The 17536-nt window shown below is 47.1% G+C and overlaps 1 protein-coding gene across 1 annotated transcript in view; it reads right to left on the bottom strand.

The window, feature by feature from the left end:
* Positions 1 to 4758: 4758 nt before the first annotated feature.
* LOC142261687 (uncharacterized) overlaps positions 4759 to 17536 on the bottom strand; it is a 16980-nt gene continuing 4202 nt past the window's right edge. Inside the window, exon 4 of the mRNA XM_075332146.1 lies at positions 4759 to 5962. Within this exon, the coding sequence (XP_075188261.1) occupies positions 4842 to 5962 (1121 nt within the window). The 3' untranslated portion in view covers positions 4759 to 4841. The remainder of the gene's footprint in view (positions 5963 to 17536) is intronic.

The following is a 17536-nucleotide window of genomic DNA, read 5'->3' as shown; positions in this document are numbered from 1 at the left end:
TAGCACGGTGGCACAATGTTCTCGCCGTCTCCAGAATGCTATGTCAACTCTGGGTCGTCTAGGGTGGCTTTTAAATCTCCAAAAATCTAGACTCACGCCCTCAACTTTTCAGTCTTTCCTAGGCATGCTTCTGGATTCTCGTCAACAGCGTTGTTTTCTCCCAGTGGACAAAATAGCGAAAATCCAGAGGATTGTACGACACGCACAGAATCACAGCTCTCTCTCTCTCCGTTCTGCAATGTCTCTGTTGGGGTCCCTGACCTCCTGTATCCCTGCTGTCCAATGGGCCCAACTTCACTCCAGACAGCTTCAGTGGGAGGTCCTGGCGGCTGCACGATCCCATCCGGGGTACCTCGATCGTCCTCTGAAATTAACGGACACTGCACGTGCGTCCCTGACTTGGTGGCTTCGGGAGAACTTAACCAAGGGGAAGGAATGGCATGTGCACCCCACCAATGTCCTCACGACGGACGCCAGTCTCTGGGGGTGGGGGGCTCACCTGGGGGACTCTATGACCCAGGGTCTTTGGTCCCGGCAAGAATCCACCGAGTCCTCCAACAGGAAAGAACTCATGACGGTATCTCAGGCACTGATGTCGTTTCTTCACCTCCTCAGGGGGACACATGTACGGCTTTGTACGGACAATCAGACGGTGGTTGCATACATCAACCACCAAGGGGGAACGAGGTCGTCTTCCCTCATGTCCACGGCGGTTCAACTATTGGAACTTGCCGAGACTCATCTATTATCCCTCTCTGTAGTACATATCCGAGGGGTGGACAATGTCAAGGCGGATTTTCTCAGCCGTCACACTCTCTATCAGGGAGAATGGGTCTTGCATCGGGAAGTGTTTATTCAAATCGTACAGTACTGGGGACTCCCGGTTATAGATTTGTTTGCTACCAGAGACAACAGGCAGTTGAAACTGTTTGGGTCCCTGAACAGGGCGGATCAACCAACGGTACTGGATGCCCTTCAGGTTCCCTGGCAGTACAGCCTTGCTTATGCCTTTCCTCCCATAATTCTTCTCCCAACGGTCCTTCGGAAAATCAGGGAAGATCAGGCTCGCATTCTCCTTATCGCTCCCTTCTGGCCCAGACGTCCCTGGTTCTCCCTCCTGAGACAGATGTCCGTGACGGACCCCTGGGTTCTCCCATCCAGACCAGATCTCCTGTCACAGGGGCCTTTCCTGCATCCACGCGTCAAGGTACTCCACTTGACGGCATGGAATTTGAAAGGGCGTTACTAGACTCACGGGGGTTTTCCGGTCGCCTGGTGGATACCTTGCTGCAGAGTCGAAAACCAGTGACTACCCGTCAGTATGGTCGGGTATGGCAGAGGTTCCTTGTCTCCTTCCCTGATGCCGCACCTTCGGTGGTCCCGATTTCTTCTATTCTGGAGTTTCTCCAGTCTGGGCGAGATCTGGGTCTGTCAGTCAGTACCCTTAAAGTCCATGTGTCGGCTCTGGGCGCCCTTTATAATTCTAATATAGCTGGGGATAAGTGGGTCATAAGGTTCATCAAGGCCTGTGACCGTGGTCAGCCGCTTCGTCTTCCCTGCCCACCCCCCTGGGATCTCACTCTAGTTCTGGATTCCCTAACCCGTCCACCCTTTGAACCACTCGCCTCGGCGTCTGACAAATTGCTGTCCTTTAAAACATGCCTTTTAGTTGCACTCACTTCGGCCCGTCGTGTTAGCGATCTTCAGGCTCTTTCTGTAGATCCTCTTTTTCTTAGGGTCTTCCCGGATCATATTGTTCTAAGAACAGACCCGGCTTATTTGCCTAAAGTAGCCTCACAGTTTCACCGGAATGCAGAAATAATCCTTCCTTCCTTCTTTCCTGCCCCTTCCACACCGGAGGAATGCCGGTTTCACACACTAGACGTAAGGGACACTATTCTAGCATATATCTCAAGGACAGCCCCTTGGCGACAGGATAGGGCTTTGTTTATTGCCTTTCAGGGTTCCAGACGTGGTCGTCAGGTGACGAAGCAGTCCTTGGCCCGATGGATGCGGGATGCCATTTCTGTTGCATATGAGTTGAAACATGAGCCCCTTCCGTCTCCTGTACAGGCTCACTCTACTAGGGCGATGGCTTCTTCTTGGGCTGCCATGGCGAATGTCTCCATTGACAATATTTGTAAGGCTGCCACCTGGTCCTCTCCTTCTACTTTTTACAAACACTACCGACTGGACCTTTCTTCCTCCTCTGACCTTTCTTTTGGGAGATCGGTTCTTCAGATGGTGGTCCCCCCCTAAGTGTGTTATCTCTCCAAGTCTCTCGTGGGTGCTGTCGTGGCGAAAGGAAAAGACTATATTACTTACGGTAATGGGATTTTCCAGAGTCCACGACAGCACCCTTTACACCCCTACCCTTTTGTTTTCTTCACCCTTTGGGTTTGGTGGTTATACTTTTTTCTTGTCTTGTTACTAATTTGTGGCGGTTCCTCTCCATTCTCTGAAACCAACTGATGAGGGAGGGGGACCGCCCCTCTTTTTATCTGTAGGTTTCCTGTCCTGAAGGGGGCGGATCCCTCTCTCGTGGGTGCTGTCGTGGACTCTGGAAAATCCCATTACCGTAAGTAATATAGTCTTTCACTTCTAGATTAGTGATGCAGGTGCCTGTGCCATCACAAGCCTAGGGTTTAGTAGCAGCTGTGCGCTGTTATTAACCCCTCATTATCCCGATTGCCACCGCATCAGGGCATTTGGGAAGAGCCAGTATTACACCGGTATAGTCACATCGAATAGATGTGGCAATACCAGGCGGATGCGGGCTGACAATACCAGCCCCAAGCCGGCTTTATGATAGTTGGGTATCAAAATTAGGGGGAGAACCGCACGTCTTTTTTTTAATTTAAATAATTAAAAAAAAAAGTCGCATGCGGTTTCTTTTAGGTTGGAGTCACACTTGCGAGGGACTCCCGAGGGTCTGACATCGCAGCACAGCCGCACACACTTCTGACAGGAGAGTGCATGTGTTTCTACGTACATGCACACTCATGTTCAGAGCGCAGCAGGTTGTGCCGGCTGATGTCATGTCAGACTTGAACGCGTTTGACGTTTAATAGAGAGAAAAGAAGTGCCAAAAACCAAAACCAATCCGGGGTCCAGGGCGCGGCGTCGGGACGGTCCTCCGCGGCCTCCCCCCGCCGCGCTCTCCCCGTAAGCGTTTTAAGTGCTTCGAAAATTTAACTAACTTCTGATCTGTTTATTAAACCAGCTAGCTTGGTTAAAATCTTGGTCCATTTTATATAAGGAATCACATGGTCTCCTTTTTTGTTCATTTTTAAATGTTTTTAAAATTTGTCTATGGTTGTTGTGATACCATTTGGTGTTGTGTGACACAAATGTGCTTTTTATGTTCCTTGATATACAATAAAAAATGTTTTGATTAATTATGTATATGGTGATCCCTCAGTTTTTTGGCACTTCTTTTCACTCTATTAAACATTAGCTTTCAGTGCCAGGTGTGATCCCAGGATTTGGTGCCCTCCTACTTCTTGAGTAGACTTGTACGCGTTTGACAGCGCATCACTGGCACAGCCGCACACATGCATGTGTTTGTGAAACACATGCACGTTCACCATACCGACCCGCAGACACTTGCACTGCTTTCCCCGCCCACCGGGCGTCCTGCCGCCTGTGATTGGTTGCAGTCAGCTGACACGCTGACACTCGTTATGGGGGCGCATCTAACTGCAACCAAATACACGAGCCAGTGGGCGGGCAAAAAAATTAATATTGAATTGTCGGCTCCGGAAGGGAAAAGTGTGACCCAGAAAGAGTTTGCTGCCATGACACAGACTCGGGTGAGTATATCGCGCTCGCTCCTGCCCCCTATCCCTTCCACCACCGGTTTTAATCTCAGGATTCTGGTCCCCATAGACTTATTTGGGAACCGAAATCTGGAGCGGATCTGAATTTTTTTTTCAATTCGGCAGGGATCCGCTGATTCCGGATTTTGGCGGATTCGATCAGCCATAGTCATGAGTGGCTTGACACAAGGAATCCGCAGTTGTAGCCCATGTCCTGAGTATGTCTATGTGTGGTGGCACTGACTGATTAATATGCTTGGATACAGTACTCTGTGAACAGCCAGCTTCAGTAGCAATGACCTTTTGTGCCTTACCCTCCTTATGGAGTGTGTCAATGACTGCCTTCCGGACATCTGTCAAGTCAGTAGTCTTTCCCATGATTTCCCTACTGAACCAGATTAAGGAATCATTTTGAATGCTTAGGAAGCCTTTGCAGGTGTTTTGTGATAATTATTCTAATTTTCTGAGATAATGACTTTTGTGGTTTCATTGGCTGTAAGCCATAATCAACAATATTAACAGAAATACACAATTGAAATATATCAACGTGTTTGTAATGACTATATAAATGTTTCACTTTTTGTATTGAATTACTGAAATAAATTAACTTTTTGATGATATTCTAAGTTATTGAGATGCACCTGTATATTGCATCTCCCTGTGTGAATTTTTCTTAATGCTCAACAAATTATAATTTTAAAGTAAAACATTTCTAAAACTTCTAGGTATGATAATGGCTTCCACCTGTGTAATTTATGGGATATTCAAAAAGATTGCATTTTTAATGTAATATAGAAATATATATCCAAAAAACTCCAGCGGACAAATTCCAAGACACAGATTATGTTCTTAAAATATTCTTGCAAAGCAAATTTTATTAGATAATTCCATTAAAAATAGATCCACACATGGAGCAAAAAATGGAATGTCGAATAAGGTAGTAGTCTCAGACTACGCGTTTCGGTGCATGTGCGACATCTACATGGTCCCTTATTATTAATGTAAAATATTTCCCACATTCTATCATGAAAAAGACTTCTCTGTGTGAGTTCTCTGGTGTCCAACAAGATGTGATTTTTGGATAAAACATTTCCCACATTCAGAACAGGAATATGGCTTCTCCCTTGTGTGAGTTCTTTGATGTGCAACAAGATCTGATTTCCATGCATAACATTTCCCACATTCTACACATGAAAATGGCTTCTCCCCTGTGTGATTTCTCTGGTGTCCAACAAGATGTGATTTTTGGATAAAACATTTCCCACATTCAGAACAGGAATATGGCTTCTCCTGTGTGTGAGTTCTCTGATGTGTAACAAGAATTGATTTCTGTGTAAAATATTTCCCACATTCTAAACATGAAAAAGGCTTCTGCCCTGTGTGAGTTCTCTGGTGTATAATAAGATGTGCTTTCCGTGCATAACATTTCCCACATTCTGAACATGAAAATGGCTTCTCCCCTGTGTGAGTTTTCTGATGTGTAACAAGAATTGATTTCTGTGTAAAATATTTTCCACATTCTGAACATGAAAATGACTTATCCCCTGTGTGAGTTCTCTGATGTGCAACAAAATGTTGTTTATGTGCAAAACATTTCCCACATTCTGAACATGAAAAAGGCTTCTCTCCTGTGTGAGTTCTCTGATGTATAACAAGAAGTGATTTTTGTATAAAACATTTCCCACATTCTGAACATGAAAATGGCTTCTCCCCTGTGTGAGTTTTTTGATGTCTAACAAAATGAGATTTATATGAAAAACATTTCCCACATTCTGAACATGAAAATGGCTTCTCCCCCGTGTGAGTTCTCTGGTAACTAAAAGACTCTGAAGAAAATCTTTTCTCCCCTGTGTGAATTTTTTTAAGTATTTTTTCAGATTCTAAAGTAGAAGATGATGTTTTTACTGTAAGAGCATTTTTATTTTGAATGCTTGTTTTGTGACTTTTATTTTTCTTAATAGTCTGTGATACATCAGAAGTTAGGACCTGTTCAAAAGAATGAGAGGATATATCTTTGCTTTGAAGAGATGATGCTATATCTGGAGCAATGGCATTCACTTCAGTGACATCTTGTGTGATATCAAGGTGATTTGATTTAAAAACTGAAGATGTCAGTTGTGCCACTGATCTACTGGTACAGTCATCTGCCAAGAATAAAAATAATTTTTAATAATATATATAGAAATGAAAGGATACGATTTATGAAATAACTAAAGAAATTGCAAGTTATGTAGTAATCTATAATTAGAATATTTACTGAAACAAAAAATGTTCATAATCTAACAGTAGACCTCAGAGCAGGAACCAGTAGACCATGATGTTCAACCCTCTTTGCTAATTTTGCATCCCAAATATTTGAATAATAATCCACCAAACAATGTTTTCTGGCCAAAATTATACCAAAAACCTTTTACTCGATCAGTGGAAAAATGGAGGGTTTCCACATTAGTTATAGCTGAAAAACTCTTGAAAAGCAATATGGCTCCATAATTCAATAAAAAAAATCCCAAAGCCAAATGTCCTTAATTCTTCTCAGCGTTACAGTGGCCCAAAAACTGTTACTATCCATGTTTGGCATTGCCACAGGGAAGAAGCCACAAACATTTACGGTGTGTGTGTTTCCTGGAGACCAAGCTGGGTGCTTTGTACTGGGCAGTATAATGGCATATTTGTAATTTTCACTCTAAAACATCCACTCTTTGCTAATTTCCAGAGACTGCCTCTGGAGTAAAAAATAGTCATTTAGGCTAAAGGAGAATACGGTAAATGCTATTTATTGACTATATCAGAAATTCCAAATAATTCAAATGACCCAAATTCTCATGAAACATTAAATTCTTTATTATTTTATTAGACAAACACACAAGAAAAATATTAAAAAGATGGATAATGATATAAAAATATCCTGGGTTCAACACATCAGTGTTTATGATGTTATGTGGCTTGCCTGGTAACATGCTGATGTGATATTATTCCTGTTAATCATATAACAGATTGAATTTTGCTCTGTTAACTCTTAATATGCAGTAGATACATAGGTATATTGGGCAATTGTTTTCAGCAATTCATGTGACAACGTGAGTGCTTATAGAGAATTTTTTCTGATGCAGTTTTTTTATGGCTTGCCTTAGAAATAACAACTCTGCATAGACTCATTGGAATAAGCAGATTATGTCTATCCCTAAACAAAACTATTCAACCCCTCATTCATCTCATGTATCTTTGGTCTCTCAAATTGTTTATTTATTTTTAGCTGTACGCTAATGCACTAGCACTTTCCTATAGATCACAAATTATGTATTATAACTGACCTCGATGCGGGCGGATTTGAATACTTTTACAAGAGACCAGCCTCACAGAAACATATGTACAGGAATTTGTTCAAAAAATTGTGTGTGATGAACCTGTGTGAATTTATCATGTACAATATTTAAAAAAAAGAAAAATTAACACTTGTTGAACCCAGGATATTTTTATATCGTTATCCATCTTTTTAATAATTTTTCTTGTGTGTTTGTCTAATAAAATAATAAAGAATTTAATGTTTCATGAGAATTTGGGTCATTTGAATTATTTGGAATTTCTGATATTTGATGACCCTCAAAATAGTTTGATAAGTTGGAAATTTATTGACTATATGTTGCGGTATCACTATTTGTTTTAAGAACATCCAAATGCAATGTTGGAAGCGAAATTCAGACTACTTTTTTTTTTTTTTTTTGCTTAGTGAACAGGAAACAAATGAATTTATAATCTATAATTCTATTTTGACAGGAAAAGTTTCCCTAGATTAATCAACCATGTTCGCTCAGTCCATCTGGGTAATCCAATTGTTTAAAATATGCTGGCATAGAACGGGTCGTTATCTCACAAATAGGAGGTAATACACACAAAATCCTGTTACAAAAAGAAGCACGCTGGATAATTCACCTAAAGGCACTTGGCTCTTTAGGCTCGAATGAAAAAAATTAAATGTCAGTTTTTCATAATTTAACTGATATGAATTATTTTGAATGCCCTATTATTAATCATCTTCTCTGATATTGTGCCCCTGTATTTATATTTCCAATTTGTTACACTGTATTGTTTTTAGTATGTTTTTATCCTTTTTCTTCACTTTTTTGTATTTGCAGTTGATTGTATTTATCGCTGTCACCTGTTTTCACCTTTACGGATGTGGGAGGTGTGCTGGTGACAGGTGGACCCGTAGAAGCGCTATTCTAAGTGCAAAACGACAGCCATTATCTTCGCATCCTCTCCCTACCCTCATATGTCTACATGAAATAAAGGACACTGCATTTTATTTTCGGTGCGTGCCGCTCTTCCTTCTAGGATTTTGTGAACAAATCAATCTTAAATTACAAATAAGAACTTACAATGTGTAACAAAAAAAAATCTCAGACACTGGGATCAGACTCAGCATTAGGCCCCTTTCACACGTCAGTGATTCTGGTACGTATGTGCTTTTATTTATACGTACCAGAATCACTGACATACGCAGACCCATTATAATCAATGGGTCTGCTCACACATCAGTGATTTTTCACTGAACGTGACTCCGTGCAGCGTACACCCGTGGTCGTGTTTCTGCACGGAGACAAGTCAGTTGTTTTCTGGCATCACTGATGACCCACGGACCACACTATGGTGTGATCCGTGTGTGATCCGTGAAACACGTACCAGAAAATCACTGACATATTAAATATTTTAAACTTACCTTGCCTGCGATTCGCTCTGCAGTCTCCGCTCTCGGCAGCTCCTGCCTGGCTCATGCATATTCATGAGAGCAGGAATAGCCGACCAGGAAGTAGCTGCTGAGAGCGGTGGGCGGACGCTGCAGAGCCGAGGAGTTCAGCACCATGGACAGCAGGAGCGAAGGCAGGTGAGTAATGTCCATATGCAATCACGGATTGCACATGGGCAACCCACGGGTGCCGTGAATCACGGAACACGGAGGGACATGTGCGTGTTTTACACGTCAGTGAAGAACGTCAGTGTTTTTCACTGATATGTGAAACGGGCCTTACAAAGGTGTTATCATGTAAAGTGACAGATGTCAGATTGGAGAAATGGGGCTTGAATAGGAGCAGAAAACTAGCTGCAGTGGAAAGCCATGAAATAAGAGCAGCTTTGGTACTAACTACTATGGAGAAACACTGTGACTATAGACAATAACACATCTACTAAAATGACTGCCCTCCCCCCGACAGCCTTCACCGTCAGTGATTTAGTAACTTGAGGTGACATATCTGGAGTAATTACAGTATGTGGCTCTGGGGCTCTCGGCAATCCAAACTATTGTAGGGGCCAATACCTTCTGTCAGATGAGTTTCTAGAAGACATTAGACATTTAGAGAGAACGTTAACATAGTCCAGTAAATCAGAGTTGTACTCATTTACGATGGACCATTGGCGCTACTATGAGTTTTGGCTAGAATAATAGAGGAAGTATTAGTGCTCCCCATTTCAGGAGCGATTGTGCAGTAATCTGAATTCCTTAGGATCGGAAACAAAATAGAATTCATGATGATCCTGTAGATGTGAGTAACTGTATTTTAGAGCCATCAACCTCGCACAGCTTAGCAATTTATCATGGCGGAGGTGTCATGTTCTTGTGTAGTTAATCACAATCCTTTTTGAAGGAGACAAGTGGGATTGGAAAGAACATCTGTGCTCTATCCCCACAAAGCAGGACCTGGAGACCATGTTTAAAGGGAACCTGTCACCTAGAATATGCGTTCTGACCTATCAGCAGACGCATGTGTGCCCTAATTACACCTCCCTACCCATCCCTGTGCTGTAAAATTGTATAATATGAAAGTAATAAAAAACTTTTTATTACCTTCATATTTCGTATGTAAATAGCAGGGAATGTGGTCACAGGGGCGGCGCTTTGCCTTCTGGACGTCTCCATACTTTCCGTGGTATTACGCCTCTGTGGGCGTGATACCATGGAGCGACGTCCCCGTCGCTCATTCTATCCTGCGAGCATTGCAGCAGGCTTCTCTTCCGGGTTCTCCTTGTCAGTTTCAGTTTGCATGCGCAGTGCGCGTCTGATGCCGGCGATTGAACACCCGGAAAAGAAGCCTGCTGCAATGCGCGCAGGATAGAATGAGCGACGGGGACGTCGCTCCATGGTATCACGCCCACAGGGGCGTGATACCACGGAAAGTATGGAGACGTCCATAGGGCAAGGCGCCGCCCCTGTGACCACATTCCCTGCTATTTACATACGAAATATGAAGGTAATAAAACGTTTTTTATTACTTTCATATTATACAATTTTACAGCACAGGGACGGGTAGGAAGGTGTAATTAGGGCACACATGCATCTGCTGATAGGTCAGGACACATATTCTAGGTGACAGGTTCCCTTTAATAGACTAGAGGAGACTCAATAGGCATCAGAGTGTATGACTAAAGCAGGCTTTACACGCTACAACATATCTAACGATGTGTCGGCGGGGTCACGTCGTAAGTGACGCACATCCGGCATTGTTAGTGGTGTTGTAGCATGTGACAGCTACGTGCGACTGCAATTGAACGTAAAGAAGGGAATTTTGTTTACTTACCGTAAATTCCTTTTCTTCTAGCTCCTATTGGGAGACCCAGACAATTGGGTGTATAGCTTCTGCCTCCGGAGGCCACACAAAGTATTACACTTTAAAAAGTGTAACCCCTCCCCTCTGCCTATACACCCTCCCGTGCATCATGGGCTCCTCAGTTTTGGTGCAAAAGCAGGAAGGAGGAAACTTATAAATTGGTCTAAGGTAAATTCAATCCGAAGGATGTTCGGAGAACTGAACCATGAACCAAAAGAACAATTCAACATGAACAACATGTGTACACAAAAGAACAACAGCCCGAAGGGAACAGGGGCGGGTGCTGGGTCTCCCAATAGGAGCTAGAAGAAAAGGAATTTACGGTAAGTAAACAAAATTCCCTTCTTCTTTGTCGCTCCATTGGGAGACCCAGACAATTGGGACGTCCAAAAGCAGTCCCTGGGTGGGTAAAAGAATACCTTGATAAAAAGAGCCGAAAACGACCCCCTCTTACAGGTGGGCAACCGCCGCCTGAAGGACTCGCCTACCTAGACTGGCGTCTGCCGAAGCATAGGTATGCACCTGATAGTGTTTCGTGAAAGTGTGCAGACTAGACCAGGTAGCTGCCTGACACACCTGCTGAGCCGTAGCCCGGTGCCGCAATGCCCAGGACGCACCCACGGCTCTGGTAGAATGGGCTTTCAGCCCCAAAGGAAGCGGAAGCCCAGAAGAACGGTAGGCTTCAAGAATCGGTTCCTTGCCACTCCACCGTGCCAATCCACCGAGCCAAGGTTGACTTGGAAGCCTGCGAACCCTTACGCTGGCCAGCGACAAGGACAAAGAGCGCATCTGAACGGCGCAGGGGCGCCGTGCGAGACACGTAGAGCCGGAGTGCTCTCACCAGATCTAACGAGTGCAAATCCTTTTCACATTGGTGAACTGGATGAGGGCAAAATGAAGGTAAGGAGATATCCTGATTGAGATGAAAAGGGGATACCACCTTAGGGAGAAATTCCGGGACCGGACGCAGAACCACCTTATCCTGTGAAAAACCAGGAAGGGGGCTTTGCATGACAGCGCTGCTAGCTCCGACACTCTACGAAGCGATGTAACTGCCACTAGAAATGCCACCTTCTGCAAAAGACGTGATAAAGAGACATCCCGCAGCGGCTCGAAAGGTGGTTTCTGAAGAGCCGTTAGCACCCTGTTAAGATCCCAGGGTTCCAGCGGACGCTTGTAAGGTGGGACTATGTGGCAAACTCCTTGCAGGAACGTGCGGACCTGCGGAAGCCTGGCTAGACGCTTTTGAAAAAATACGGATAGCGCCGATACTTGTCCCTTGAGAGAGCCGAGAGACAAACCCTTGTCCATTCCGGATTGAAGGAATGAAAGAAAAGTGGGTAAGGCAAACGGCCAGGGGGTAAAACCCTTATCAGAGCACCAGGATAAGAAGATCCTCCAAGACCTGTGATAGATCTTGGCGGACGTTGGTTTCCTGGCCTGTCTCAAAGTGGCAATGACATCTTGAGATAACCCTGAGGACGCTAGGAGCCAGGACTCAATGGCCACACAGTCAGGTTGAGGGCCGCAGAATTCAGATGGAAAAACGGCCCTTGAGACAGCAAGTCTGGGCGGTCTGGGAGCGCCCACGGTTGACCCACCGTGAGGTGCCACAGATCCAGGTACCACGACCGCCTCGGCCAATCTGGAGCGACGAGAATGGCGCGACGACAGTCGGACCTGATTTTGCGCAGCACTCTGGGCAGCATCGCCAGAGGGGGAAATACATAAGGCAGTCGAAACTGCGACCAATTCTGAACTAATGCGTCCGCGGCCAGAGCTCTGTGATCTTGAGACCGTCCCATGAATGCCGGGACTTTGTTGTTGTGCCGTGACGCCATGAGATCAACGTCCGGTGTTCCCCAGCGGCGACAGATCTCTCGAAACACGTCTGGGTGAAGAGACCATTCCCCCGCGTCCATGCCCTGGCGACTGAGAAAGTCTGCTTCCCAGTTTTCTACGCCCGGGATGTGAACTGCGGAGATGGTGGAGGCTGTGGCCTCCGCCCACAGCAGAATCCGCCGGACTTCCTGGAAGGCTTGACGGCTGCGCGTGCCGCCCTGGTGGTTGATGTACGCGACCGCCGTGGCGTTGTCCGACTGTATGCGGATCTGCCTGCCCTCCAGCCACCGATGGAATGCCTTTAGGGCTAGATACACTGCCCTTATCTCCAGAACATTGATCTGAAGGGAGGACTCTGTCGGAGTCCAGGTTCCCTGAGCCCTGTGGTGGAGAAAAACCGCTCTCCACCCTGACAGACTCGCGTCCGTCGTGACCACAGCCCAGGATGGGGGCAGGAAGGATTTTCTCTGCGACAGAGAAGTGGGAAGAAGCCACCACTGAAGAGAGGTTTTGGCTGCCAGGGAAAGAGAGACGTTCCTGTCTAGGGACGTCGACCTCCTGTCCCATTTGCGGAGAATGTCCCATTGGAGTGGGCGCAGATGAAACTGCGCAAAGGGGACTGCCTCCATTGCTGCCACCATCTTCCCCAGGAAGTGCATGAGGCGCCTCAAGGGGTGTGACTGGCCCCGAAGAAGAGAGTGCACCCCTGTCTGCAGCGAAAGCTGTTTGTCCAGCGGTAGCTTGACTATCGCTGAGAGAGTATGAAACTCCATCCCGAGGTAAGTCAGTGATTGGGTCGGTGTCAACTTGGACTTTGGGAAATTGATGATCCACCCGAACCGCTGGAGAGTCTCCAGAGCGACGGTCAGGCTGTGTTGACACGCCACCCGGGAGGGTGCCTTGACTAGGAGATCGTCTAAGTAAGGGATCACCGAGTGGCCCTGAGAGTGTAGGACCGCCACAACGGATGCCATGACCTTGGTGAAGACCCGTGGGGCTGTCGCCAGGCCGAAAGGCAGTGCCACAAACTGAAGGTGTTCGTCCCCGATGGCGAAACGCAGGAAGCGTTGATGCTCGGGTGCGATCGGCACATGGAGATAAGCATCCTTGATGTTGATTGATGCTAGGAAGTCTCCTTGTGACATCGAAGCGATGACCGAGCGGAGAGATTCCATCCGAAACAGTCTGGTTCTCACGTGTCTGTTGAGCAGTTTGAGGTCCAGAACGGGACGGAATGATCCGTCCTTTTTTGGCACCACGAACAAGTTGGAGTAAAAACCGCGACCACGTTCCTGAAGGGGAACGGGGATCACAACTCCTTCTGTCTTCAGAGTGTTCACCGCCTGAAAAAGTGCATCGGCTCGCTCGGGGGGCGGAGATGTTCTGAAGAAACGAGTCGGAGGACGAGAGATGAACTCTATCCTGTAACCGTGAGACAGAATGTCTCTCACCCATCGGTCTTGGACATGTGGCCACCAGGCGTCGCAAAAGCGGGAGAGCCTGCCACCGACTGAGGATGCGGTTTGGGGAGGCCGAAAGTCATGAGGAGGCCGCCTTGGAGGCAGTGCCTCCGGCGGTTTTTTGGGGACGTGACTTAGACCGCCACGCATAAGAGTTCCTCTGGCCCTTCTCTGGCCTGTTGGACGAGGAGGATTGGGACTTGGCTGAGGGCCGAAAGGACCGAAACCTCGATTGTATTTTCCGTTGCTGAGGTCTCTTCGGTTTGGACTGGGGTAAGGACGAGTCCTTTCCCTTGGATTCCTTAATAATTTCATCCAATCGCTCGCCAAACAATCGGTCGCCAGAAAATGGCAAACCGGTTAAGAACTTCTTGGAAGCAGAGTCTGCCTTCCATTCGCGTAGCCACATGGCCCTGCGGACTGCCACCGAATTAGCGGATGCTACCTCTGTACGGCTAGCAGAGTCCAGGACGGCGTTCATGGCGTAGGACGAAAAAACCGATGCCTGAGAAGTCAAAGACGCAACTTGCGGAGCAGAGGTACGTGTGACCGCATTAATCTCAGACAGACAAGCTGAGATATCTTGGAGTGCCCACACGGCTGCAAAGGCCAGGGCAAAAGACGCGCCTGTGGCTTCATAGATGGATTTCATCAGGAGCTCTATCTGCCTGTCAGTGGCATCCTTGAGCGATGAGCCATCTGCAACTGATACTACAGATCTAGCCGCCAGTCTAGAGACTGGAGGATCCACCTTGGGACATTGAGCCCAACCCTTAACTACGTCAGAGGGGAAGGGGTAACGTGTGTCATTAAGGCGCTTAGTAAAGCGCTTGTCCGGAAATGCTCTGTGCTTCTGGACAGCATCTCTGAAGTTAGAGTGATCGAAAAACGCACTCCGTGTACGTTTGGGAAACCTAAACTGGTGTTTCTCCTGCTGCGAAGCCGACTCCTCTATAGGTGGAGTTGGGGGAGAAAGATCTAGCACCTGGTTGATGGACGCTATAAGGTCATTTACTATGGCGTCCCCTTCAGGTGTATCAAGATTGAGAGCAACGTCAGGGTCAGAGCCCTGAGCTGCGACATCCGCCTCATCCTCCAGAGAGTCCTCAAGCTGAGACCCCGAACAGCGTGAGGAAGTCGGGGAAGATTCCCAGCGAGGCCGCTTAGCCGGTCTGGGACTGTGGTCCGTGCCGGAGTCCTCCACGTGAGACCTAGGGGCCACCCCGGGAGCACGCTGCGGCGCAGACCGAGAGGGGCCTGGAGGCGATGATCCAACGGTGCCCGGGGCCTGTGTAAGGGCCGATCTGGACTGCAAGGCTTCTAGTAGCTTAGCAGACCATTTGTCCATAGACTGAGCCATGGATTGTGAATGCGACTCAGAGTTTCTCAGCAAAAACTGCAAACTCTGTCCCTGCCACCTGGACAGGGGAAGCAGGCGGTTCTGCCTGAGCCGAGGGTCCCACTAGCGCCCGAGGCTCCGGCTGAGCGAGTGCAACAGGGGCCGAGCATTGCTCACAGTGAGGGTAGGTGGAACCTGCAGGTAACATAGCCGCACAAGAGGTACAGGTTGCAAAATAACCCTGTGTCTTGGCACCCTTGCTCCTTGTGGACGACATGCTGTTGTCTCCTAGGAGAGTGATCACTGAGGGTATATAGCCAAAAGCAAAACAACTCGGCCGAACAGAGAAAATTATATATATATATATATATATATATATATATATATATATATATATATATATATATATATATATATATATATATATATATACACATACACATACACTTCGGCACCCTAGGGGGACCAGCACCGGGTGACCGGTGTGGCTTACCGACCGCCCAAAGCGGTGTGTGTCCACCAGATTCCCTGCCCTGGGCCTCCCAGAGCTGCAGAGCTCGTTCCTGAAATCCTCCACCGGCAGAATGTGTTGTAAAAATGGCTGCCGGAGCTCTCAGGGGAGGAGTAAAGTGCGGGAATCTGGTGCCCCACAGTGATCAGTGAGGGGGGGGGAGGAAACCTAAAGTATGCTCCAGCCCTCACTGCCGACGTCAGGTCGACCGTCCCGCCCTTACCCCTGACTGGCAGGCCCGGGGGCGGGAGTTATGGTACTAGGCCGCATGAAGCCGGGGACTAAATTTAATACCGCGGCCGACAAACAGGCGCGGTCGGCGCGGAAGTCCCGGTCGTCACAAAACCAGCAGCAGCTGCAGCGTCTGTGAAACAAGCGCTCCATGCACCGTCCCCATGGGGACACAGAGTACCTTTAGATGCAGGGCCCTGTCCCTGATGATACAAAGTCTCCTGTCCGGCAGATTCCCACAGGGGCTGCGGAGGGAGCCCGGTCCCAGTGAATGGATGACCGGTTAGGATCCCACTTCTCCCAGAGCCTCTAAGGGATGGTGAAGGAAAACGGCATGTGGCTCCAGCCTCTGCACCCGCAATGGGTACCTCAACCTTAACAGCACCGCCGACTTAGTGGGGTGAGAAGGGAGCATGCCGGGGGCCCTGTGGGGGCCCTCTTTTCTTCCAACCGATAAAATCAGCAGCTGCTGCTGACTAAAATGGGAGCATGAGTGGATGTGTGCCTCCTTCCACACAAAGCCTAAAAACTGAGGAGCCCGTGATGCACGGGAGGGTGTATAGGCAGAGGGGAGGGGTTACATTTTTTAAAGTGTAATACTTTGTGTGGCCTCCGGAGGCAGAAGCTATACACCCAATTGTCTGGGTCTCCCAATGGAGCGACAAAGAAACTATTCATCGCATACACGTCGTTCATTTCCTAAAAATTGCACGTCGGGTTGTTCAATGCTCCCGAGGCAGCACACATCGCTGTGACACCCCGGGAACGATGAACAGATCTTACCTGCGTCCAGCGGCTCTCGCCGGCAATGGGGAAGGAAGGAGGTGGGCGGGATGTTTACGTCCCGCTCATCTCCGCCCCTCCGCTTCTATTGGCCGGCTGCCGTGTGACGTCGCTGTGACGCCGAACGTCCCTCCCACTCCAGGAAGTGGATGTTCGCTGCCCACATCGAGGTTGTATGGAAGGGTAAGTACGTGTGACAGCAATTAATCGTTTTTGCGACACGGTCAACAAATTGAACATGTCGCACAGACGATGGGGGCGTGTCTCATCGCATATAATATCGTATGCAGAATTGAAAGGTGTAAAGCTGGCTTTAGAGTCTGACACAACGTCTTTACATCTAACAATAGAGAACCAATATCTTATGTCTGAACATACCACTCAGATCTCAGACATTCTAACATGTATAGATGATATAGAGAACCATTACAGACTAAACCATCTCTGTATTTGTGGCCTGTCTGAAAAAAATCTCTTCCCATATGCAGGAGAAAACAATACTTTAGCCTATGATTTACTTGGGAGGAAAGAGGACTTGCGTATGGAAATGGATATAATTCACAGAGATATTGGTCCCAAATCCACCTTGGCCTGAAGACCACGTGATGTTGTGTCCTGCATTCATTTTTACAAGGAGAAGTAAATTCTTTCACAAGCTGCAAGATCTAAATAGAATATACAACTGGAAAGCTGTGACATTGTTATCCTCCCAGATATGGCCAGGAGCACACTACAACTTCGTAAAGCCCAATGATCACTACTCAGTTTCTTCTCCCAAGGGATCTCCTACCACTGGAGGTTTTCTCATTTCAATTTTTTGCAAAAAAAGATAGCCGCTCCACAGAATTCAAGAATTTGGGGGCCCTCCCGACCAACTTCGACTTGCCTCAGATCCATCTGCCAGAATGGCCTGCACTTCATACTCTACCTCCTTTGATCCACATGCTAAT

The sequence above is a fragment of the Anomaloglossus baeobatrachus genome, unplaced genomic scaffold (assembly GCF_048569485.1).
Source record: "Anomaloglossus baeobatrachus isolate aAnoBae1 unplaced genomic scaffold, aAnoBae1.hap1 Scaffold_2388, whole genome shotgun sequence".
Taxonomy (NCBI): Eukaryota; Metazoa; Chordata; class Amphibia; order Anura; family Aromobatidae; genus Anomaloglossus; species Anomaloglossus baeobatrachus.
This window is presented reverse-complemented; position numbering and strand designations above follow the sequence as displayed.